Source organism: Peromyscus leucopus, chromosome 7 (genome assembly GCF_004664715.2).
Source record: "Peromyscus leucopus breed LL Stock chromosome 7, UCI_PerLeu_2.1, whole genome shotgun sequence".
NCBI lineage: Eukaryota > Metazoa > Chordata > Mammalia > Rodentia > Cricetidae > Peromyscus > Peromyscus leucopus.
In genome coordinates, this window is record NC_051069.1 from 10,157,501 (window position 1) to 10,181,783 (window position 24,283).

At 49.7% G+C, this 24,283-nt stretch overlaps 1 protein-coding gene and 1 non-coding gene across 2 annotated transcripts in view; one reads left to right on the plus strand and one right to left on the minus strand.

Moving 5' to 3' along the window:
• Positions 1–24,283, minus strand: part of Itga11 (integrin subunit alpha 11) — a 101,340-nt gene that overhangs the window by 59,264 nt on the left and 17,793 nt on the right. Inside the window, exon 2 of the mRNA XM_028867101.2 lies at positions 22,705–22,816. Within this exon, the coding sequence (XP_028722934.1) occupies positions 22,705–22,816 (112 nt within the window). The remainder of the gene's footprint in view (positions 1–22,704; positions 22,817–24,283) is intronic.
• On the plus strand, positions 16,556–16,686 carry LOC114692156. The gene has a single exon (XR_003734357.1). It is a non-coding gene; the product is annotated as a small nucleolar RNA SNORA38 (small nucleolar RNA).

Here is a 24,283-nt window from a genome sequence, read left to right on the forward strand (position 1 = left end):
CAGGATGAGTCCCCTCAGGGACTCTTGGGGACATGAAGTGTCTTGGGTCCAAGCCCAGACAGTTGCAGTGTGAGGTACTCGAGATGAGGCCCAGCCCTGGTGTTTTCCCAGCCTTCTGGGGTGCTGATGTACCCTTGAATCTGAGGACTGTGAGATGCTTACATGGGATAGTAGAGTTCGTGGCTTCGCTGGGTGCAAAGGGCTGAGTCCCTGCCCACCTCCGTCCTCTGCCCTAGCTCCTGAGGCTCACTGTACTGCTGCTGGCTTGTGTCTCCTTCCCTTGGTCATCATTTAGGGTCTTCTCCAAGGTCATTTTCCCTGCCACCTGTCTCGACCCGGCGCCTCCTCCTCTTCCTTGCACTTTGTATGCACTGGCACATTTCATTTCCTTTGGCATGGAATCATTATGTAGGCCAGGCTGGCCTGGAACTTGTGATCCTCTGGTCTCAGCTTGGATTACACCTGTGTGCTGTTTTCTTTCTATACTTAGTCGCTGTCTTTATCACCCTGTAGATGATGTCCTTAATTGTCCAACAGCCTTGACAGTTTGCAAGGGAGGTCAGAAGATGGCTGGGAGGCAGTTCTCTCCTCTACCGCGTGGCTTCCAGGCAGGGATGGAGCTTGGGTCATCAGGATTGGTACCCGCCCAGCCATCTCACTCCCGTACCCAAATCCTCCTTTAGCTTACAAAGGGAGTCCATGTTTGTTGAGCAGAGTTCATACCTCAGATTCTGTGGGCAATGAAACCAGACAGGCCCTGGCTTCCTTTTGAACCCTGTCTGTTCTAGAAGGCAGCACCTGCAGAGACTGCCCGGGGCTGTGAAGAGGGGAAAACGGGAATCGGTTCACCTGTGTGGCTCTTCTTCCACTTGGATGCTTCACATATGGACACCTTTCCAACTCGTTTATGTCAATGAGTCTGGACCTCACTCCAGCCCTTCCTGGGTATGCTCTTTCTGTGGAGCAAGGAGTCCTAGGGTGATGGGGGATGGGTCCAGAGAGTCCGTGTCTCCCGTCAGCATCCTGAGAGCTAACATTCTGAGAGGTCTCCTCTCTGGGTCTCTCTCTCTCTGTGCACAGAAACCAGAGGTCAACTTCCAGGTGATCCACTTCATTTTTTTGAGACAGGGTCTCTCACTGGAACCCCAAGTCTTGCCAATCAGGCTAGGCTGGCTGGCCAGGGAACCCCTGGTGTCCACTTGTCTCGGCCTAACCAGCACTGAAATTGCAAACATGTATCACTAGATCCAGACCTAAGGGTCAAACACAGGTCCTCGTGGCGAGCACCTTGTCAACCGATTCTCTCCACCCCACCACCCCCGGATTTTCTGATGAAGTACTGCATCACTGAAGTCGGTAGCTAAGCAGTTTGCCGGGGGACGGAGGGTGTGTGTGGCCCCTGGAGGCCCATGGAGAGGGAGGGTGGGTGGGGAGAAACAGTGTTAGCTGAGGCCAAAATCTGCCTTTTCTGCCCTGCTAGTGGTCTCTCAGCCTTCAGGGAGCATCTGATATGGATGGAGAATACGGTCCAGCCCCGATAGTCAGGGTGATAAACCGCTGTTACATTTTCATATTGGTGGTGCATCTGCTGATAGATGCTCAGGGAAATTTTTTATTGTACAAACCGTTGCCAACACTAATCAGTGGAGGAGCTTTGATGCCCCAGCGGTATGAGTAGACATGACCCATGTGATACGGCTGTGGCGGTGGCGGTGGCCCTTTGCATTTTGGGGCCTGGCCTGAGCACCTGCACCTCCTCTTCCACTGACCTCAAGGGCCTGGCTCCCTGCCTATGAGTTACCTCTGCATGTCCATTTTGTTTTTCTCCTTAAATCGCAGAAGCACTTAGAACAGAAGAGGGAATGAGTGAGGGAAGGCAACTGGAAGGGAGGCTCTCAACCCAGCTGAAGGGAAAACGGGAATGGGGCCTGCTGGCTGCCTGCTTCGTGCCACAGCGGAAGGGCATCAGGCTCTCGGCACCTCTCCCTCTCACACCCATGGCGGGCACGCGTCCATTGCTCAACATGTCACACTCCCCCCTGCGTGTGCAGTCTCCCACCCCAAGCCCTCTGACTGTCTCCATTTCATCCACTCCAGTGCCCCTTCCTCAGGAAGCCTTCCATGATCTCTCAGCCAAAAGGCGTCTTAATTCCCATGATGCTTTGCTCGCGCCTCTACTGTGTCTTTTCTCTCCTATAGGTAACTGGCCTCCAGGAGGCAGAGACTTCCATCCCCTTTTAAACCAAGGCCCTTTGAGTACTCCAAGCTTGGTGACTACCGAATAAAGGGATGGACAGGTGGAGGAGGCACACACACTGCCGTGCCAAGCTGAGTGTTAGTTGGGATAAAGCTTCCTGATGAGCTGGGCTGAACTCTCCTGAGCTTTGCACAGACTCCTGGCCTGAGCATCCTTTGTGTGCCCCAGGTCCTGTTTCCCCCTACAGAAAGGCTGAGCACCACATGTAAAAACCCTCCCTTCTCTTTCCAGAAGGCTTGATAAGCCCTGGCTTATTTGTCCAAGCCACACTTGGAGAATTTTTTTTCCTTTTCCATTTTGTAACAACTCTTTTCCTTTGAAATGAAACCTAAGCACTGAGGCCGTTTAGACAGATGTTTCTCAGTGGGACGTGCGGCTCTAATTTCTTGATGTGTGCAGGTCCGGCGGCTCCCCAAGAAGCTGCTGCCTGGTTTGCAGGGCCGGGTTCTCTGGAAGTTCCTGCTGCCCTCCGTGCAGGGGCTCACTGTTAAGACAGTGCACGGCACACCCCAACAGCCCTTTTTAGGGTGTCCCTGGCCCGGGAGATGGCCAGACAAGGAAAGAAGCAAGCTCACAAATGTCAGACCTCCCCCACACCATGCAGCTGGCAGAGACTGAGCACTATGGGACACTCAGTGTCCCAGCACACAGATCTGGGAAAGGGGGAAAAACTTGGAGGTTAAAGGACAAATATGCTATTGCTCCTGGACCCAGCAGAGCGCTTACAGTTAGTGCTGGGCTATCCTACTTGGGCTAAACAACTTGGGGTGAATCACCTTCCCCCTCGCAGCCTCCCTTCCTCATCTGTAAAATGAGGGCCTTGGATAGGCTTTGGTCTGAGCAGTGGCCAGTGAGCAGGTCCTGTGTGTGGGGCACCGTGAGCTTCAACAGAGGGGAGCGGAGGATCATGCAGAGGGACAGGGCCCAGGCAGGGGCACAGAGGGACGGCTCTTGTTCGGCCACTTGAGGATCTGTCCCTGAGCAGTGGTGCCTGGTAGATAGAGGCTTGCATCATGAGTAGTGCTACCTGGGGGTGGAGGTCTGGGCCCACGGGGAAGAGCTGAGTGACTCCCAGGTCAGGGACAAGTGCCTGTCGGTGTGACTTCTAAGGTATCTCTCCTGGTGAAGGCTGTGCTGGCATGAACCAGAGAGCCAGAGACATCCCTGCCTTCCATAGAGCTGAGACCCTCACACGGATTCTTCCCGACCCTTCCCACCCTACCTCCCTGACAGTGCAGCCCATCCCTCCTCCTTTCACAAGTCCAAAGAACTCCAGTTAGAGCGCTTCTACACATCCAGCCTTTAGATATTGCAAAACCATGCTGTCATCTATGAAGTTGGCTTTCAGGGACAATGTAACCAAATCATAAAACAAAACCAAAACTCTTGGTGTTTTAATTAAGCTTATGATTCTGTGTTGGGTCTCATTCATAGCTGTCCTCTGACTCCATGGCAAGTGCCACACTGCCCCTGATGGGGTTGTCCCCTTGTGCTTTCAGGGGGCCTGTGTTCTTACCATTAGTCACATGCTTGGATTCAGACACTAAGGGTCTCTGATACCATAGACCTCTCACCAAGGAGGGTCTCGGCAGCCCTAGACTCACCCTGGGATGGTTAAAAGCAGAAATTCCAGGCACCCCCCTCTAGCAAGTCTGCCCTGGTGATTGACTGAGAAACCCAAGTGTTAGTTCTGTTCAGCAGGTGATTCTGTTCTGCAACCAGCTCTGGGACTCCTTGGCCTGTATTAAGTCACCAGACTTGGAAATGATGCAAATCATATCACCTGGGCATAGAGGGCAGGTGGCCAATCAAGAAATCATTGATATGGTAGGGGGTGCTCAGCTGTGGATCACTTACTTAGCATAAGCAAGGCTCAGGGTTGATCTCCAGCACTATCTCTATCTCCAAATTAACAAAAACCAGGGCACGTGTTCATCTGTTTTCACCTAAGTCCAATGTGCCAACTGATTGGGCCACTGGAGCTCCCATCCATCCGTCCATCCATCCATCCATCCGTCCATCCATCCATCCATCCATCTTCAAAGTCCTCCATAGGAAGTGGTTGTATGAGTGGGTCCTTTGTGGGAGTTAATTTTCTAGTAGGTATGAGGCTAAGGGATTTCCCTGAGGTTCATTAGTCCTCACAAAATCCCATGACTTCTTTTTTTTTTTGAGACTGAGTCTCATGTAGCTCAGGCTAGCTGATAAGTCTTTTTGCACTCTGATAGGCCTCTCCACCGACGCAACAAGGGGTGGGGGTTGGGGCGGCAGATCGTAAGAACCACGTGTCTGTTTTCTGGGATGCAGCTTATACACCCTGTGAGAGTGGTCTTGAGCCTCTCTGGGGGAGGAGCTGTGTTTGGCAGGCTTGGTAGGGACAGGTTTGGGGAAAGAGATGGGGGAGGGGAGTTGATGTGGATCTTCCATCAGATCATTCCAGACTCTTGGGGTATGGGGGTGCCAGGGTGCCAGGGGCTGAGGTGGAGCTCCCACCCAAGCACTAGCCTTGAACTGCCTGTGTAGCCGAAGCTAATCCCAATCTTTAATCCCCCTGTCTCAATCTCCAAGTGCTGGAATTATAGGTATGTACTACCACACTCAGTCTATGTGGTTCTGGGGATCAAACTTAGCGTTTCCTGTATGCTAGACAAGAGCTCTACTCACTGAGATTCATCCCTAGCTCATAATGACCCCACAGGGGAGAGAGAGAGAGAGAGAGAGAGAGAGAGAGAGAGAGAGAGAGAGAGAACTCCAATTTTGAAGTTTCAGAATTTCTAGTGATGCTAAGGCACTCAGCTGGAAGCTGGTAAAGACTCAACTCCTAGATCTCCCCCTTTTTTCTTGGTCCCTCCTTGAGGGGCAGAGGGGGGGGGTACAGGACAGCTGCCAGCCCAGTATAGTGTCATGGCATCCTTTCAAACACTTTCTGTTTGGCTCAAAGCTCAGATTGTCTTCATTTTCTCCCTCTAGATCGTGATGAATAAATATTCTTTTTGAAAATTTATTTATTTTATGTCTAGGGGTGTTTTTGCTTGCATGTGTGTCTCCCCACTTGAGTGCTTGGTGCCCATGGAGGACAGAGATGGGTCTTGGTCCCCTGGGACTGGAGTTATAGATGGTTGTGAGCTGTCATCTGGGTCCTAGGAAACAAACCCAGATCTGCAAGAACAAGTGCTCTTAACCACTGAGCCATCTCTTCAGTCCCCATCCCCCAAAGTGGCCATTCTTACAGAATTGTTCTTGTTTGGAGAAGTCCTAAAGAAACAGAATGGCTGCAGACTCACTTGAGGTACTGGCGAGGAAAGTCTGTCATTATATTTTTGAAGATGCCCCCATTTTGCATTCCAGAATCGTAAGCGCTGCATTTGGGAAGGGTAGAGGATAGAAAGTGGGAGCTTCAGCCACAGGCTGTGCCATCAGGTGTGGCCAGGCTGCTGCCCTTCCTTACCTACCTGCTTGCCTGGCTCCACTGTGGCTGACCCTTCCCTACTTGACAGGGAAAAGGGGTCTCCGCGTCTCCTACACAGGGGCCGTGGTCCGAGGACCCCATCTAACAAGATGTCTAGCTTTGTGCTTCCCTGGGATTCAGTATGGATCTTACTTGAGTTCTAGAACTTTCTTCTCCCTTCATACTCCTTTCTGTGGACCCAAGTCTCGCACTGAAGCTGCAAAGACTAGCATGAAGTGAGCTCTACTCTTGGGGCTCACAGACGCCCTTCTATACCTCCTAACTTTCCATCTCATCCCCCCTCCTTCCTTTTTCCATTTCTCCTAATTGGTTTTTCTCACAATGTTCTTTCCAGGTGGCTTCAGACTGACTCACAGCAGCTGAACCAGGAGGGAAACATTCTAGAGGTTAGGCATAGATATAAGAACTCAAGAGAAAACCACAGAGACATCACCACAACCAGCTCAGTTCAGAAACAAGCGTGGCACCACCAAGGAGGCATTGGGGGGCGGGGTGCATCTGAAAGCGCTTGAAATCCCAAGGTCTTGGTTGTGTTGCAGTCGGGGATAGTTAGAAGGAAGCATTCTCTCTAAGCCTGGGGAAAACTCTGGTTAGGTTAATGGGGATCCATCACAGCTAAAATGATTGAGAAAGACATTTATTAGTACACTGTTGTGTTTTTCTAACAGTATACAACCACTGAAAATGTGGCTGCACTCTGATTGTCAATGAAAGGCCAAGTTTTGTTTGTTTGTTTTCTTTTGGTGCAACCTGCTGATGGGAGAAGTTCATGCTGCTGGGCTGTCACACTTATGGCAAACCGGTAGTTGGGTAGAGGAACCTACCAACCTGCGCCCTCTAGTGCCAGTTAGGATAAATGCAGCTAAAGTTGTTTGGTGCCATAAAACTGACTACATAATATGGCATGATGGGACACGCCTTTAATCCCAGTACTTGGGAGGCAGAGGCAGGTGGAGCTCTATGAGTTCCAGGCCAGCCAGGGCAACTTAGTGAGACCCTGTCTCAAAAACAACCCCTTCCCCAAAATGAGATAGTCATTCCTTAGTGTCCATGGGAAATTGGCTCCAGGAACTCCATGGACACCCAAAATCTGCAGCTGCTCAAATTCGTACATAAAAGAGCTCAAGTTGGGGCCTGGCAAGATTGTGCAGTGGTAAGAGTGCTGCACAAGCGTTGGGACCTGGGTAAAACACTGGGCATGGCCATGTGTCCCCGTAACCCTGGTGATGTGCGGGCTGGGAGCAGAGACAGGAGCGTTGCCCAAGCTTGCTGGCTGCTAGCCTAGCTCCAGGTGCAATGAGAAGCTCCATGTCAACAGAATAAGGTAGAGAGTGAAAGAGCAGGTACCTGATGTCTTCTGTCTTTTCCAGGCATGCACGGGGGCATGCACATCCATAATACATACGCGTGTATTCAACGCATTCCCACCCTCACACATGCAAAATGGCTTAGCATTTGCGTAGAACCTATACACATCACCTCATATACTTTAAGTCACCTCTAGGTTACATTAAATTTATAATCCAATGCAAACAGCTATTTAAATGGTTACTGTAATGTATTATTTAGAGGATATGATAAGAAAATAAACTGGCTGGGTGGTGGCACACGCCTTTAATTCCAGCACTCGGGAGGCAGAGGCAGGCGGATCTCTGTAAGTTCGAGGCCAGCCTGGGCTACCAAGTGAGTTCCAGGAAAGGCACAAAGCTACACAGAGAAACCCTGTCTCAAAAAAACCAAAAAAAAAGAAAAAAAAAAAAGAAAAAGAAAATAAACTGGACATGTTCAGTACAGATACATTTTTATATAATATGTTCAGTCTATAATTTATTGAGATCTGTGGATTCAGAACTCACAGACATGGAGGACCAAGTGTACCAGCCTTGAAATCGTAGGAATCTGCTTTGAAGATGGCATGGGTTTTATCTGAGTTTCTTTGCTCCCTCACGTGAGACACTCTCCTTGCCTCTCTTGCCCTGGACTTGGGAAGGATGTAGAGAGTCACAGAATGGATGGTGTTGGCTTTGGAGAAGTGGGTAGGGTGAGGAGGCTGCAGGCCACTGTGCAGGGGTGGGGAGAGAGGGCAGAGGATGGGAAGAGGCAGGCCGAGAAGATGCTGAATTGGCAGTTCCGCCTGGCTTCCCTGAACTGGCCAAATCCAGTTTATTTTCTTTCTTGGGGGTTAGTAACCAGGAGACCTTCTTTCAGCATTTCCACTCCCATGACTCTGTGCCTCTTTACCCATAAAGCATACTGTTTGGACCCCTGCCTTTCGGAGTTGAGCACCAAGCGTATTCTCTGGCTGTAAAGGCATGCTCTTGGCTCCAGCCCTGCTGTTGTCTGTGTGTGAGGAGTCACCTGGGCCATCACTCACACACGCTGCCAGTCCTGGCACCTTCCTGCATTGATTCAGAATTAAAAACATAAACAAATAAAAGGAGAGCAGAGAAAAAACTGACTTGGGAGCCTTAAGGAGCCTTGAGAACTGCGTCTCACATCTGGCTGTGTCTCACATCTGGCTGTATCTCACATCTGGCTGCGGCTCACATCTACACACTGCTCCTGACTCTGCACCAGGTTCTGGGGCTGGCAGCCCCTCTCCCACCTCCCCATGGCTCCTCTTGGGCTGTTCTGTGCCACTTGGGGGTATGAGGTGATCCCAGCCCCATCGATGAGGACAACTGCCTGGCTTCCTACTCCCCTCTCTGAGCCTCCCACAATCCCCTCTCGCCTGCCTGCCTGCCTGCCGTGCCAGAGCCTGCCCAGCGGCTTGGCCTGGGGCCTAAGCCAGCCTTTCCCTAGACTATGGTTTCCCCCCTTCTCTCTGGCCCCTCCTGCAGTGGGTGTCATCCTACCCACCGGTTTGCTTCTGTCGTGATTTATCCTCTAACCAGAATGAGTCAGGGTGTGGATTTTTTTATTTGTTCCAAGGGAAAATAGCAGAAGGCATTTCTGTGCTGTGGGGTTGGGAGCCTGCTCTGGGGGCCTGAGTCGGGAACAAAGCAGAGCATATTCCTCAGTGACTTCTACAGTACTAAAGGTCAAGGCTGCCCCAGGCCTGTCACTGAGGAAGGGGGACCAGACTGAAGATCTGTCATTCTGCCCAAGCAGCCATTCAAGCATCTTCCCTTGGGGCTCCCTCTCTTTCCCCAGGAAAGGCCTGTGATAGACCCTCTATGTCACCTCCTCCTTCCTCATCAGGATGCTCAGGGGTTTGCACCCCTGGGCCCTTTTGTTGGATGAAGAGACTGTGGTACAGAAGAGGGCTGTGATGTGCTCGAGTCTCGTGGCTGGGAAGGCAGAGCATTTCATACAGCCTGAGCTGTCCTTGAACTCACGCTGTGTAGCCAAGGACGATCTTTTGATCCTTCTGCCTTCACTTCCCGAGCGCAGGGGTTGCAGGGGTGAGCCACCATGCCAGGGTTATGCAGGGCTGGGAATTGAACCCGGGGCCTTGTGCATGCTAGGCAAACACCCTGTCCACTGAGCCCGCATCCCCAGCCCCGCTGTGTGACTTTGGAGACTAGATTTTGCTGGCAGGGAGGCAGGCATCCCCAGCTGTCCACCCTCAGCGAGCCCTTGGGTGTAGATGTGGAGAACCCTAGGGCAGTACAAGCTTTCTAGTAAAGGGGGGCTGGTGCAGAAAGCCCCAGGAAAGAGACAGTGCCTCGTTCTGAGTGGGCATCAGCCAGGGCATCTTGTGGTCTGGGATCCGGGATGACAGGTGAACTGCCTCTTTGGTACCTCTCACCTAAGTGCTCATTAATTCAGGTGGAGCTGTCCTAGGAGGTAGAAGCTGCCCTGAGCTGGCAGCTGGAGATGCGTTTCAGCCCTGGCTCTCCCACTACTTGTCATGGGACTCACTTTAGTATCGATCTGCCTCCGGGCCTTGGCTTCCTCGTCTGTGAAGTAACGGGGGTTGGGAGAACCTCTCAGACCAACCTCCCGGTAAGGTGGAGTTGGTACAGGGGCGCAGAGGCCCTGAAGGCCCCACTCATGGTACTGTGTGGTCCACCTGGGCTTCCTGGGGATGCTCACAGCCCTGGACCACCCCTACCCCACCTCTGCCTCTGAGGACTGTGTTCCATGGAAGGCTTCGGCAATGGTGGTCCTGCTTTCAGGATGAGGAGCTGTCTGTCCTGCCTGGCGTCTCCATAGCCCAGATACCATGCCTGATAGGACTCTGGGAGAGACTGGGGTGCATTCTACCTTTTCCCCTGTCACGGTGATAAAATGCTCTGACCAAAAGCAATTTGGTGAGCAAAGGGTTTATTTGGCTTACACTTCCAGGTCCCAATCCTTTATTGAGGGAAGTCAGGGCAGAGACGTGAAACAGGCACTTGACAAGGGATCCATGGAGGAATGCATGGACTAGTTCCCTGTCTGCCTTGCTCTGCTGGCTTTCTTACACAGCCCAGGATCACAAGCCTAGGGATGCTGCTGCTCACAGTGGTCTGAGCACTCCGGAATCAATAGTCATCAAGACAGTGCCCCACGGACATGCCCCCAGGCAAATCTGATCCAGGCAATTCTTCAGTTAAGGCTCCCTCTTCCCAGGCGACTCTAGGTTGGGTCAAATTTGTTTGTTTGTTTAGATTTATTATTTTGGTTTATGTAAAGGCTGCATGAGTTTATGTGTACCACACAAGGCAAGTGCCAGTGAGGGTTAGAGGGTGGCAGATCCCCTGGAACTGTGGTTACAGTTGGTTGTGAGCTGCCTGATGTGGGTGCCGGGAACCTGGGTCCTCTGCGAGAGCAGGAAGCGCTCTTAACCACCGAGCCATCCCTACAGCCCTGCTTGTGCCAAGTTGACAATAAAAACTAAGCAGAAGAGGTTAGTGACCCGTGCCAGACACGTGTGACCTTGTCCTCTCAGGACCACCACGTGATGCCATGTTCTGGTGGAGGTGCTGCCGAGAACTGTGGCCAGATCTGCACCTCGCCATGGGGGAACATTTGCTTCCTAACTTTGCTGGTGTCTGGGTCCCTCTCCTCCCCACCCCATCCCCCTGTTAGACACACAGTCACATGGCTCTGGAAGCCTCTAACCACACAGCCCAGTTAAACGGTTGCCAGAGCACCCTGATCAGAAGGTGGGCACTTGAGACTGGGTGAGTGAAGCCATCACACCTGACCCCATTCCCAGCAGCAACCACAGCCATGCCCCAGATGTTCTTTCTCCCAGAGAGAAGTTTCTACTCCCCTAGGGCAGCCTGGACTTGGGAGCCCAAGGCAGCTCCTACAGGGATTGCACCTCACCCGTGTCTCCACCCTCTCGCTGCATGCTGCCCCCTCTCTCCATCTTCTTTCTGCCCGGGATCTCCCTTCCTTCACCTTCACCCCTCCTCTGTGTGCACACACACTCCTTCCCACCAGGGCATCTTGGGTGCTCGTTCACCCAGGAGATGTACCAGGCTCTGGGAAGCCCCACCTAGGCACCTTACCTCTCTGTCCTTAAGGGTACAGGTTGAGCCACTGAGCCATTGATGGCTTCCTAGGAAAGGAGGGGGAGAGGTAGCCTCCTCTTGCTGGGTAGCCGGCAACCTCTATCCCATCTCCAGTAGAGATTCGGGTGACGGAGAAGAGAAGAGGGGAGCGGTGGTGGGGGAGGATGAGGGGAAGTGAGGAAGGGGAGAGGAGACTGAGATGGAGGGGGAGAGGAGGAGAGGAGAAGAAGGAAGAGGAGGAAGAAGAGAAGGGATTTGCAGTCGCAATGGAAACAGATCTCTCGATGTGTCTACGAGGATGCTTCCAGAAGGGTTTATCTGAGGAGGGAAGACCCACCCTGAATGTGGCCTGCACCATTTCATAGGCTGGTGTCCCAGACTGAATATGAAGTAGAGGGTGAGCTGAGCACCAGCGTTCATCTCTGTCTGCTCCCTGGCTGCAGATGCCATGTGACCGGCTGCCTTCCGTTCCTGCCACCATCCTGCTGGACCATGACGGACTCCCCCTCTCACTGGGAGCCAGAATAATCCCTTCCTCCCTTCGATTGCTTCGCCAGGCGTTTTGTCCTAGCACTGAAAATGTAACTGAAAATACACACACCCGGGCAGTTGACCACGGCCTTGTGTCATCAAAGTCCACATAGCCCCACAAGTGTCTCCTTTAGCAGACTGTTCTGCCTTGCAGAGAGCTGAGGTTTCTCCAGCCAGGGGCAGAGCTTTAAGGACAAGCTGGGACCTTATGGGGCCCAGCTCTTTCTTCCCAGCATCAGGAAGCTTCCTGCTCCAAAGGATGCAGGCAGGGACTTCTGCGGGCCGCCACTGGAGCATGGGGACATCAAATGGCCTTAATCACTTCAATGTAAACGCGCTCAAGTCATGTGGATTGAATTTCTCTGAGAATACACAAGGGCTTAGGGAGTAGGGGCAGAGAACACTCAGTCCCGGAGGAATTTGTTTGCGCTTTCTTTTTCGTGTGCCTGTGAGTGTTGTTATTGTTGCTGGGACTGAAGCATGTCAGAAATGGTTCAAGATGCCCACCGCATCCCTGGATGCTCTGCAGAGCCCACTGAGGGTTCTAAGTCAGGCATGGTCGGCAGAAGGTGAAGGACTAAGAATAAATAGCACTGGCTACCCCACCCGGCCTGCTCCCCGGGGTCCTCTTAGTGAGGCTACGGATGCTCCCTTCACGAGGCTTCAGCGTGATGGCCAGGGCCTCCCTGTGGGTGCCTGTGGTGGGTGGCAGGGGGCCCGTTCTTCCCTGGGACACATTGGGCTCTGGGAGTGACACTTTCCACTCTGGTGGTGTCCTCTTGTCTCATATTCACGGTGTGGTGTAGACGGTGAGCTTTGGAGGCCCATCTCCCTGCTGGAGACTCCCGGGGAGCAAGCTGAGTGACACAGACCCACTGCGTCTGAGCCAGGAGACACAGCCTGCGGGTGTGAGCTCTGTCCAGGGCTGGGTGCGCAGGAGCCCCTCCGCCCTCAGCCACTGTCTTGATTTCAGGCTTCCCTGCCTCCAGCTGCAAGCCACTCGCCCGTCACTTCCCGCTTTGCGGATGATGAAACACATGTACACTTAGAGTACTCGTTAACCTTGCCCAACACGCCACGATGGAGTGGGTGAGTGTGTGGGGGTGGTCAGGTCCCTTTTGACACTTCAGTAAACAGAGGTTCGGAAAGGCGGAGTCTCTCCAGGTCTGTCTTGAGCTTAGGGCTTCAAGTCCTCTCTCTTGTCCCTCCTTTGAGGCACCTGCTGGCATATAGCCACCTCCACTCCTGCCACAGAGGCCATGCATCAGCCGGTGTCCCCTGAGTGACACTGCCACCAGCCTTTGACCCCAAGGTCAACACCCACAGGTCCTGTCTGTCACTAAAACTCCCAAAAAGGTACTGGCGGGAAAAGCGGGGTGAAAGGAAGAGGCAGAAAAGGGAATGTGAGGCTCAGTCATGATGGCCACCTTGCTAAGGTTGAGAGTCACCATGGGAACAGCTCTGGGCATGTCTAGGAGGGATTATCTAGATCAGGCAAGGCTCACCCTAAATGTGGGTGGCACCACTCCATAGGCTGCCCTCCCCGCCTCACCCCACCCCTGCCTGCTTTAAATGCATCAAGTGAGCTAACTGCAGCCTCCGTCATCCTGCTTCCTGACTAGATGTGACGGACCAGCGGCCTCTGCTGCCATGGCTCCCCTGCTATGCTGGATTGTGCCTTCAAACCGTGAGCCAAGATAAATGCTTTATTCCTTCCTTAAGGTGCTTTTCTCAGGCATTTTGTCACAGTAACAAGTAACTAATACGGGGAATAATTAAATATGATAATGGATGAGGTTCCTGTCACTGGGGATAGGACCCCCTGAAACGCCCAGGTAACTATAGTCCACCTCACATGTAACACAGCTCCCTGAGTCCCCAAGGCTGCTCTCTCTCTGTTTCCCTCAGTCAGTAGTGGCTGTAAATAAACTCGGGTCCAGGGGCTCCAGTGGGTGTGGCCGTGCCCATTCACCCAGGGCATACACTCCTTCCCACAAGGCTCTGGGCCATCTTGGATCAGCAAAAGCTCCTAAGAAGTCAAGTCTTTCACCTCTTCAGACGCATCTCCTTTTCAAAGGCCTCCCAGACATCCTGGCCAAGGCTCCCTGCCTTTAGAATCTGTCTACACTCACTCCCTGAGCAAGGTGCTGGGCTGTTTGTTCTCGGGTGGGAGGGATGCGACACTGGTGTCTCATGGGGGACAGGAGTGAGAGATCCCCTTGTTACCCTGGGAGTGATATGTCAAAGGGAAGGCCTAGGGAGGGAAGGGTCATTCCAGGACAGGAAAGGGCTCCAGAAAGCCATCATGGAAAAATGGAGAAAGTAACCCCACAAAGATGGGTATAAACACTACCAGGTCATTTTTTTCTTGCATTATTTTTTAAAAAATGATTTGAGTCATTGCCTCCTCAATGGGTCTAAGACGTACTCCTGAGTGAAACCATGCTTTTAGCATTCCAACACTGTGCAGAGCCTGTGAGCTTATTAACAGATGTTTAGCAAATACTGGTCAAAATAAGTTCTATCTTAAAAAGGCCATCCAACCTATTTTTTTTTTTTTTGAGACATGGTTTTATGTACCTCAGGCCTCATTATATAGCCAAGGACAACCTTGAACTTCTGATCCCCCTGCTTCTACCTCTTGAGTGCTGAGATTACAGGCATGTGCCACTATAGACCGTTGATGTAGTGCTGGGGGTTGAACCCAGGGCTTTGTGCTTCATCAACTAGCTACACTCCCAGCCCCTCAACCTAATCTGTGTGTGTGTGTGTGTGTGTGTGTGTGTGTGTGTGTGTGTGTGCATGTAGAGGCCAGAGGTTGGTGTGTGGTGCTTACCCCTGTTAGTTTCCTGCTGTTTTCTTTACTCTTTGGGGGCCCACCATCTGGCTCCCACATAAATCACATGGAGGCTTATTATTACTTATGAATGCCCGGCCTTAGCTTGACTTGTTTCTAGCCATTTTTCCTTAACTTAAATGATCCCATCTACCTTTTGCCTGTGGGATTTTATCTTTATCCTATATACCTTTCTTTACATCTTACTCCATGACTGGCTGTGTAGCTGGGTGGCTGGCCCCCAGCATCCTCCTCTTTCTCTAGCTCCTAGATCTTCTCCTCCCAGATTTCTCCTCCCGTTTATTCTCTCTGTCTGCCAGCCCTGCCTATCCCTAGCTATTGGCTGTTCAGCTCTTTATTAGACCATCAGGTGTTTTAGACAGGCACAGGAACACAGCTTCACAGAGCTAAACAAATGCAACATAAAAAAATGCAACACATCTTTGCATCATTAAACAAATATTCCACAGCATGAGCAAATGTAACACATCTTAAAGTTATATTCTACAACAGTGTCTACCTTATTTTTTGAGACAAAGTGTCTCTCTGAACCTGGAACTCACTGACTAGGCAAGACCGGCTGACCAATGAGCTCCATTGATCCCCCTGTCTCCATCTCCCTAGCACTAGGGTTACGGGTATTTGCCATCATACCCAGTTTTTATGTGGGTGCACTCCACTCTGAGCACCTAATGAGTGCCGGCCATTATGCCCCGACTCCACAAAGAGTTATGACCCTGCTTGAGAAGAGAAGGTGCCATGAAAAGGGAAACTCAGACTTCTGTGGGGACAGCTAATCTAGGGAAAGGGGAAGTGACAGATAAGGTCACACCGCACAGTGTGAAAGAGGGCTTTTGATTTCAGCCGTAAACTACTAGGAAGACAGCCATTTTCAGGCACCAGGCAGCAACCAAAGCAGAGCCTGGAAGCTAAAGGACGCCACCACAGCACCCAGCCTGCATCGGCACCCAGCCCGCATCGGCACCTAGCCAGCTTTGGCATCTAGCCGGCTTCGGCATCTAGCCCACAGCCACTCCAGTTTCCCCTTTGAGGCATTTTCCTATGGAAGCCCAGGGCAGACAAACAGCAGGGCCTTACTGAAGGCAGAGGTCTTGCAAATCTGATGTAAATTACCTTGGACAAGGAGCTTGGACAAACCCTAGGCGGAGAAAATACAAAGAGAAGTGCCCCGAGACACACTAGGTTCAGACTCCCGACACTAGATACAGGCAGAAGAGTAGCCACAGGAAGCGACACCGTATTCAGAAGACAAATGGCATCTCCATGGGTGCTGTGAAGTCAGAAGGCTGTGGGATGCCATTTCAAATGGTAGGGCCACCAAAATGGCTCAGTGGGTAAAGGTGCTTGCCGCTAAGCCTGTTGACCCAGGTTCAATCCCGAGAGTCCACACAATGGAAGGAGAGAACCAACTTGTGCAAGTTGTCTTCTGACCTCCACACACTCACTGTGGCACACGGGCACCCACCCCCACACATGCACAATAAAAATAATATAAAATAAATATTAAGATGGTAGAAAAAAACCTACCAAAAAAAGATACACTTGAAAAAAAAATCAGAGTGAAATAAAGTTATTTCAGACAGATGAACAACCAGCAAGTCCAGCTCCCAAAGTTAAAGACAAGAAACACTAAAGTTGTTGTTTTCTAAAAGAAAATTATGCCAAACACAGGCACAGAATTATATGAGGATTACATATAATAGCCACAGAATGGTAATTAAGTGAGTAAGGAGATGGGAATACTGGCAGTTTAAAGGCCTTGTGGAATTTATAACTGTGCAAAAGTAAAAACCTATGACAAAAATGGTGCACGGCATGGGACAGATGGCTGGAATCAATGTTCTCAGGCAGTGGTGAAAGCATTAATCTAAGGCGGCTCTTGGGCCAGCAAGATGGCTCAGCAGGAAAGGTGACTGCCTGATGTTCTGAGTTCCACCCCTGAAACCCTCATGGTGGAAGGTGAGAACTAATCCCCAATTAAAATCATATCTCCATCCTCCTACAAAGGCGGGTTTTTGGTTCCTTGTCCTCAGACACGTAAGAATCGGAGGCAAAGATGTATGGGTTTGCCAAGATCTGGGGTCAGCTTGCTCCTCACAGGCTCTCGATCAACTATCCCACAGAGAAGAAAAAGAAGAAAAAGAAAAAGAAAGAAAAAACCATATCAGTTACATAATTATGATATAAAATATTAAGATATAATGATATATTAGATGCCCTAGGTGACCTGTGATCCTCACATGCATGCCTCAGTGCCCCTCCAAAATAAACAAAGAAAGGAAGGAAGAAAGGAAGAAAGAAAGGAATGTAACTTTTAAAATAGACCATAGTAAATCAAGAATGCACATTTTAATCTCTAGGTTGAACCATAAAAGTGAACGAAGGTGTGTGTAAGGCTAGGGGAGCAGCTCAGTGGTCCAGAGACCCTGGGCCAAGTCTCCTGCACCAGAAACAACAGAACAACATATAACAGGAACAATAAAAAGCAAAAAAGAAAAAGAAGGCCTTGCGACAAGCAGGCATGTCACGCGAAGAGACTATGTTATTAGCTCAACTATGTTATTATGTTAAAAAGCAAAGCTCATCAGGACTATCCAATGAAAAGGCAAGGCTTATCAGAATGGATTAAAAACTCGTGTGTCATTTAGAAGAGGAATGATTGAAATATAAGGACATGGGGCTGAGAACATGGCTCAGTGGTGAAGAGCATGTACTGCTCTTGCAGAGGACCTGGGTTCTGTTCCCAGAATCCATACTGGGTGTTTCACAACTGTCTGTAACTGCAGTTGCAGGGCACCCTATACCCTCTTCTGGCCTCTGCAGAAAATTATACTCAAGTGTATATACCCCCACACAGACACACATGCATATACATAATTAAAGATAAAAATAACTCTTCAAAAAAAAAAAAGTAAGGCTACAGAAAGGCTGAAAGCAAGGGCATGAAAAAGGGCACACCGGAATTTACTAAAAGATAGCCATTGTGCTCACAGTAGTCCAGATAATTAAATATCCATACACATAAAAACTGCAATGATTATAATATAAGATATTAAGATAGAACATAAGATGTATTAGGTGCCATAGTCATCTTTTTTTAATTGATTTTTATTTTATTTTATATGCATTGGTGTTTTGCCTGTGTGTATGTCTGTGTGAGGACCCCCTGGAACTGGAGTTACAGACAGTTGTGAGCTGCCATGTGGGTGCTGGGGATTGAACCCTGGTCCTCTAGAAGAGCAGTCAGTGCTCCTAACTGATAAGCCATCTCTCCAGCCCTGCCATAGTTATCTTTAACTGTCAGTTTGGCACCATCTAAAATCCCCTGGGAGGGGAGTCTCAACAGAAGCATTGACAGATCACACTGACTGACCTGTGGCCACATCTTGGGACTTGTCTTGATTCTTAATTGATGTAGGAGGGCCCAGTTCACTGTGAGCGGCACCATTCCCTAGGCTGGTGGTTCTCAGCTGTATGAGGAAGCTAACTTTAAGCCTAAGATAGTCACCAGCATCATTGAAGCAGGATTACCCCATGGTTTCTGCTGTACTTGCTTGGCTGTGACTGAGTTCCAGTTGGAGGTGGTGCTGTATGGACTAGTAAGCAGTCCTGCCTTCTGGTTCCTGCCCTGACTCCTCTGAGCGACCGTGACCCGGAAGCATAGCTGATAAACTCTTTCCTCCCCATTATATTATTAACACCTAATTAACAATTACAAGATATATAAAGCAAAGGTGATGGAACTAAATGATGAATTCCAAAAGATCTCTGGAGACTTTATTACATCTCTTTCAGAAACTGATAGAACAAGCAGACTAAAATACTCTCTCACCCTCCAAAAAACCCTCCAGACTGAAAACAGTGAAGTTGTAGACATTTGAACGATACAGCCACGTTGATATAACTGACATGCAGAAAAACACCTAATAAAAAACAGAACAGACTGATTAAGAATTAAGAACCTGGGAATTTACTAAAATAGACCACATCTTGATTTATACAATGTGAGGCTAGAAAGATGGCTCAGTGGTTAAGAGTACTGGCTGTTCTCCCAGAAGACCTGGGTTCAATTCCCAGCACCTACATGGCAGCTCACAACTGTCTATAACTCCAGTGCCAGGCAAAACATCAATGTACATGAAAAATAAATAAATCTTAAAAAACCCTCAAAACCCCAAATTGATCCTTATAAAACTTTAATGAATTTAGTACACCTATAGCAAGACACATTGTGACTAAGGGAAACAGCATTAATTACCATGGAGAAGCATGAAAATGAGAACATGCTATAGGACTTAAAGACATTGAAAATATAAGCAGGAGGCCTGTGGTTCATATTTTGTCAGTGACACTTGAATGAAATGGGCGGATCTCTGGAGAAACACTGTCAACACTAACACCAGCAACTGGGAATCTGCAGGGCCTATTATCTCCAGAAAGTTGAATCTCAACTTAAAATCTGGCCCCAGCAATGTGCAGAGAGACTTTGGAGCACTCAGTCCTGAATGGGATGTCTTCATCAAACCCTGCCCCACAAGCCGGAGTGGGGGGTCCTACTCAGAAAGAGAAGGTGAAAAGATTGTAAGAGGCAGAGGTGGCAGATGACTCCAGGCAAAGTCTTCCAGGTATAACCAGACTGAGCACATATGCTCTCACAGAAACTGTGACAGCACCCACGGGACCCACACAGGTTCACACTGGACAGAATCCCAGCACGGAAGAGGGGAAGTGGACGCAAAGTCCCATTTCTAATCAAGGAGTTATTTACACTTGATACCAGCTGGGAAAGGGAAAGTCAGTTTTCTCCAATGGAGTATCTCTGGGTTTATTAACAACACTCCAGGGTAGGCTCCACACCCAGAAATACTTGGCCAATATGAAACAAATTTTGTGGGTTTTGTGTGTGTGCTTTTTGTTTTGGCATTTTTTTTGTCTTATTGGCTTTTTGTTTGTTTTGATTTTTTTAAGAGAGAGAGAAAGAGAGAGAGAATGAATGAATGAATGAACATGAATTTAGGTGGGTAGGAAGGTGGAGAGGGTCTGGGAAGAGTTGGGGGAGGGGAAATCATGACTAAAATGTATTATATGAAAAAAAATTTTTTTATTAAAAAGAATGGAAGTCTATCCACAAAGAAAACCCCAAATGTCACCCTGGAGGACTTCTGAGTATCCGCGGGGCAGAAGTGAGGACATTTTCATCATAGTTCTGGAGCCGGAATAACGGAGATGGCATATAATATATGACGGACAGTACAGACAAGAAAGTGAACAAGCCAATCTACTTCACGAGACAGAGCAAAAACAAACTTTCTAAAGACAGCTGGGAAGTCTTGGAGTGAACAAATTGAGTATTAGCCCAACAGTGCAAGTTTTAATTCAAATTACAAAAAAAGAAAAGAATAAAAAGGAAAAAAAAGAAGGAAAAGACAAAGAACAAATCAAAAAACCCCAAGTTAAAAAACCTCAGCCCATCAGCAAAATACTAACAGAATATGGAAAAATTGTCTCAATTCTTACAAGGAAAGTGCCTGATCAAATTGAGTACTTACTTGCTGAAAATGTCTTAAAAACAAAAACAAAAAAGCAACCAGTGTCAGGGAGCTAGGGATACAGCTTCAGTTGGTAGAGCGCTTGCCTAGCACACACGAAATCCTAGGTTTGATTTCCAGCACCACATAAATCAGGCCTGGTGGGATGTGCCTGTAATCCCAGCACTCAAGAAGTGGAGGCAGGAGGACCAGGCCATCCTTGCGTATAACCAGCCTGGGCTACATGAGACCCTGTCTAAAAAAACGAGCAAACTGGGACTAGACGAACATTTCTTTAACCTGGTGGTATCTACAATCAACAAACAAATAAACCACAGACACCAACTTAGTTCCTTATACGATATTCAAAACTTCCTCCATGAAAAACAAACTAGGAATGTTCGGTGTCACCTCTTCTAATCAACCTTGAACTGACGGCTCCAGCCACCACGACAAGACAGAAAATAAACAGAGGAGTGAGGATTGGAAAGAAGAAACCAAGTGTGAGATGATGGGACCAAATGCTTAGAAAACCCAAAGGAGCCACAGGCGAGGACAGGGTGAGATGCTAGGTGGGTGAAGATGCTTGCCGCACAAGCCTAGCAGCTCGAGTTAGACTTGACCAGAAACTTCATTAAGTACGATGTCAGGGTGTCCACCAACCTTATGAACAGTTGTTCAATACTGCTAGTAAACAGAAAAGCTAACTACTCAATCTACAATGCACCAGCAGTATGTGCAGTTGGAATGCCTAAAATTCAGATAATAATACCCATGGTAGTGAGGATGTGGGATGACTGGGATGCTCTTATTTTACTAGAGAGTTTAAATAGTAAACCACTTGGGTGGGGGCGAGAAAATGCTTGGCAGATACCCCTGACGTCAACCATATACCTACCCTTTATCTCTAACCATGTGTGCCCGGCAAAAAGGATGACAGATGTTCACCAAAGGACATGCCTAGCAGCAAAAGGACAGGAGCGATGGCCCCACCAGAGCAGCTCAAGTCAGAAGCAGTTCCAGTATCCATCAGTATCAAAATAAACCAAGAGTGACGTAGTGATACAACGGAATTCCACAAGCAATGAAAAGGCACGAGGTGAAATACTCAGGACGATGTGGTAAACCTCAGAGACGGTGTTGAATTTAAAAGACCAGGTAGAAACGAGTGCCTGTAGAATCACAACACACACACACACACACACACAACCTGGCTTAATGAGCCTATGGTGATAGGAGTCAGATCATGGCTATCTGGAGCGGCGCTGACTGGGGAGGGGTGCAAAAGAGCCTTTGGGTACTTGTGTGGTCTACGTCTGTATTAGAAGCTGATTGTTTATGCAGATGTATGGCAAAGTTCAATGGGCTGGTACACCCAAGATAATCACACCAGTATGTAAGCTAGACCTAAACGGAAAGATAAAAAATAAGACAAAGAGAAAGAAATGAGGATGTAGGGAGTGAGAAGAGGGGAAGGAAGAAGAGGAGGAGGAAGGGAGGACTGGGAGGAGGAAGAGGAAGGAGAAGGAAGAGATGGTGGAGGAGAAAGAGGAGGAAGAGAAGAGAAGGAGGGAAATGAGAAGAGGAGGAGGAAGAGGCAGCAGTGGAGGGGGAGAAGGAAAGAGGGAGAGGAGGGTTGTCTGGTTGGAAGGCAGGGGTGCAGGAGAAGGCATCACAGGAGGATGGAGGGTCGACAGGAAGGTCTAGAGAACTGACCAGTGAATGGTGCCATTTGGAGAGAGTGCTGAACAGAAGGGGAGGGGAGTGGAAAGGTCAGAGGTGGGAGGCCAGGCAGGGGTCAGAGTGGGAAGAGGAAGGTGTGAGGCATCTGTGGCCAGCATTCACTGGGGAGGTCTGAGAGTATTGAAAAGTGTTAAGTGTTTGCCTTCTATCTGCCGAATGCCTGCCAGGGAGAGGAACGGAGTTGAACTGTGCAGGTGTGTCCTATGCGAAATATGCTTGGGGGAGATGGAAATGTCCTAACGCTGACTTATGGGGATAGTCGGGGAACCTAGTCAGTTTACTAAAATCACATTGATTTGTACACTTGACATGATTAGATTATATGATCGAACAAGCTGTTTTATAGCAGAGTTATTAAAAACGTAGAGACTGAAGCTTCCGTCTGTATTGCCCCACCTGGTGGTCCTGGGCTATTCCTGGCTTTCTCTCCACTCCCACTTACTCCCTCCCTCTGCCCCACCCCCACTACCTCGGCACCTCATGAGCAACCTCACACCCACCTCCAGACACCCCAGTCACTCTCCAAGTGGGTGAGGGCAGAGGTGCTGTTTCATGGTTGAGACACCAAGTTCTGAGGACGCCTTATCAGTGGCTCCCAGTGCCTGCTCTCTTTGGTCATACAGCCTGGAAAAGGGTTTTGCACCCCCCCCCCCACCACCCACACCACCACCATTTCACATATGAGATGATGAAGAGCCCATGACATTGGATGGTCAAGGTCTCAGGTGCAGAGCCTACCAGATTTCGACCTGCTGGGATGAAGAGTCAATTCACATAATCGGGGAGCCTGGGAGAGTCAGGCGTAGGAAGGAGAGCACTGGCTATCAACAGCCCTGGGTGTGTGTGTGGGGGGGTCCCCAGCTCTCACTCACCACTTCTTGCCACTGATGTCATGCTGCTGGACTGTGTAGCCAAAGAAGGCAGCACTGGGACCAGCAATAACCCGGGGATTCCTGGTATCCATGTTGAAGGTGTCTGTGAATCCTGAGTGGGAGCAGAAAAGAGAAACGGGTGAGTCTGGAGGGTGCAGGCATTGCCTAGGGGTGTGTCTGGACCTTCTGGCTGCTCCGCCTGTCTCGGAGAGACTGGGCTGTGAAGCCTCTGTCTTTGAGGAGCCCCTGTGTGCGGTGATTGACAAGTCTACACGGGAGAATCCAGTCTGATGGGAAATGGCCTCAATGCAGGAGGCCAAGTTAAAATGGAGGACCAGTTCTTTCATGGCGGTAGGTGCCTCAGAGCCTGGAGTCAAGGTCTTGCTTGTGCATAGTGGTGGATGGAACAGCAGAGACCAGGATGCTAGCAACACCCAGGACTTTTACGCTGAGCACCTAGATTTCACACCAGTCCTGTGAGATAGAAGTCACGCACCTCTGTGAGGTTAACCTGTGGGGATTTGCTCAGCAGGTGAGCTGGGATGAGATCAGAGAGCTTGGGAGCTGAGACAGGGTCACCCTTTTTAGGGGCCAGACTTGGAGGGTTGAGGAATGAGGTTATTCACAGAGAAGGGGGTCTCCTTCTCGACCTCAGGTCTCACCCTAGGGTCAGAGCACAGTGTCCTTCGTGGAGTTCTATCTAGAACTGGCTGGGCCTCCCTCTTACCCTCCAGTCTCCCAGGGGAAGAGGAATAAAGCCTGGCCACAGAACAGAGACATTTACGTTACCAGAATCCAGTTACTGCATGCTTCTACTCAAACCAAACTAACCAGAGGGTGGATTTCCTAAAGACAGTGTTGAGCATGTCCCTCTGACCTTGGCTCTCACCAATCTCTGTTTTTTCTGAAATCCATGACTTTCTTTCTCTGTAGTGATGGGGTGGGGTGGATATAACCTTCTCAGGGATTGTTGACCTCAGATATAAACAAAACCAAAACAAAACAGAAAAGTTGTTTTTTGATGGGAATCAGTAGGCTGGCTGCAGAGATGCCAGGAGGCTGGCTGAGCCATGTGCCACTCTTCTGCCCCAATTCGGGTGACAGAGGGTGAATCCACAGTCTCTTAATGGCTCTCACTCTGTGGCTTATGGCAGCCCTGTTCTGTCTCAGATTCTTATTTGGCTTTTGAAAATGACCAGTTGGTCCCAAGAGACCAGAGCTGCAGACCTGAACATCAGCGGGAGATCGAGTTCTCAAACTCAGCTGGTGAAGGCTCCCGTGGAGTCACTGCTTACCACCAGGTCTCCAGGGCTGAGGGAGATGGCCCAGTGTGACTGACCGTGGCTACTGTCAACCCAGTGTTCCATGGTAGCTTAAGGCAGGTGTGTTTAGTGTCCACACTGAGATGATCTATCCCCACCATCTCCCCCCACTCTCCCAAAGAGCTTCCCAGGGATCTTAGGGGAGAGCAACCACCATCTCCTGTAAGAGCTGAGGGACTGGCTCAGGAAAGTGCTTGCTTCGCTAAGGTTCAACAGCAGAGGCTGATGTTGACGGTGAGGGCAAGGAGCGGTTCCTA